Raw genomic sequence first — 759 nt, forward strand, 5'->3', positions numbered from 1 at the left:
CCACAGGACCCCGCTTGTTACCTGCTCCTGGGTGGGCACCTCTCCCGTCACCAGCAGCCAGAAAAGCCCCCCGGGCAGCGGCTCCTCTCCCCCCGTGGCTTTGGGCAGCAGCTTCTGGCACTCGGGGATGCTGTACCCGCGGAAGCGGATGCCCTAAAGAGCCCGGCACGTGCGTCAGCCGCTGCGGCGTCACCCACGCGAGGTGGGTGCCTGCGCAGGGCAGGATCAGGCCCTACCTCATCAGGATCCAGCACGGAGGTCTCGTACACCAGCCCCTTCATGCCCCTCATCCCTCCGTACACCTGGAGAAGGGCAGGAGGGGGCAGTCACTGGCTGCGGCCCAGCCTGGCGACCCCGGCACGGCCCCGGCATCCCCCCACTCACCATGTCCACAGTGATCTGCCCGATGGCCGTGTTGCCGTGCTGCTGCCGGAAGCTCTTGATTTTCGCCTGCTCCTTGGGGATCATGCTGGCAAGGACATCCTTCAGGGTCTGGGAAGAGGGGTGGGCCCTGGTCCCCACGGGGGGGGGCTGAGCACATGCTCCCCCCACCGGTACCGGAGAGGGGTGACAGCAGCGGGGGCTTCTCTTACCGTGGCGGCGCTGGCGTGGCGGGCGGCGAAGAGGATGCACGGTGCGTTCTGTGGAAGAGCAGACACAGGGACTCGGCGTTACCCGGGGAGAGCCCCGCCACGCACCCCAGCTCCCCCATTTCAGGGGAGCGTAGCCATATGAGTGGCCCCCAGCCCCACAGCCCCC

At 68.2% G+C, this 759-nt stretch overlaps 1 protein-coding gene across 1 annotated transcript in view; it reads right to left on the minus strand.

The window, feature by feature from the left end:
* The window catches only part of CS (citrate synthase), a 6963-nt gene that overhangs the window by 1804 nt on the left and 4400 nt on the right, over window positions 1–759 (minus strand). Inside the window, exons 2-5 of the mRNA XM_035893008.1 lie at window positions 594–664; window positions 385–492; window positions 237–302; window positions 5–153 (exon numbers count right to left, since the gene is read on the minus strand). Of these exons, the coding sequence (XP_035748901.1) occupies window positions 5–153; window positions 237–302; window positions 385–492; window positions 594–664 (394 nt within the window). The remainder of the gene's footprint in view (window positions 1–4; window positions 154–236; window positions 303–384; window positions 493–593; window positions 665–759) is intronic.

This window comes from Egretta garzetta, unplaced genomic scaffold (genome assembly GCF_000687185.1).
Source record: "Egretta garzetta isolate BGI_Z169 unplaced genomic scaffold, ASM68718v1 scaffold704, whole genome shotgun sequence".
Classification (NCBI taxonomy): Eukaryota; Metazoa; Chordata; class Aves; order Pelecaniformes; family Ardeidae; genus Egretta; species Egretta garzetta.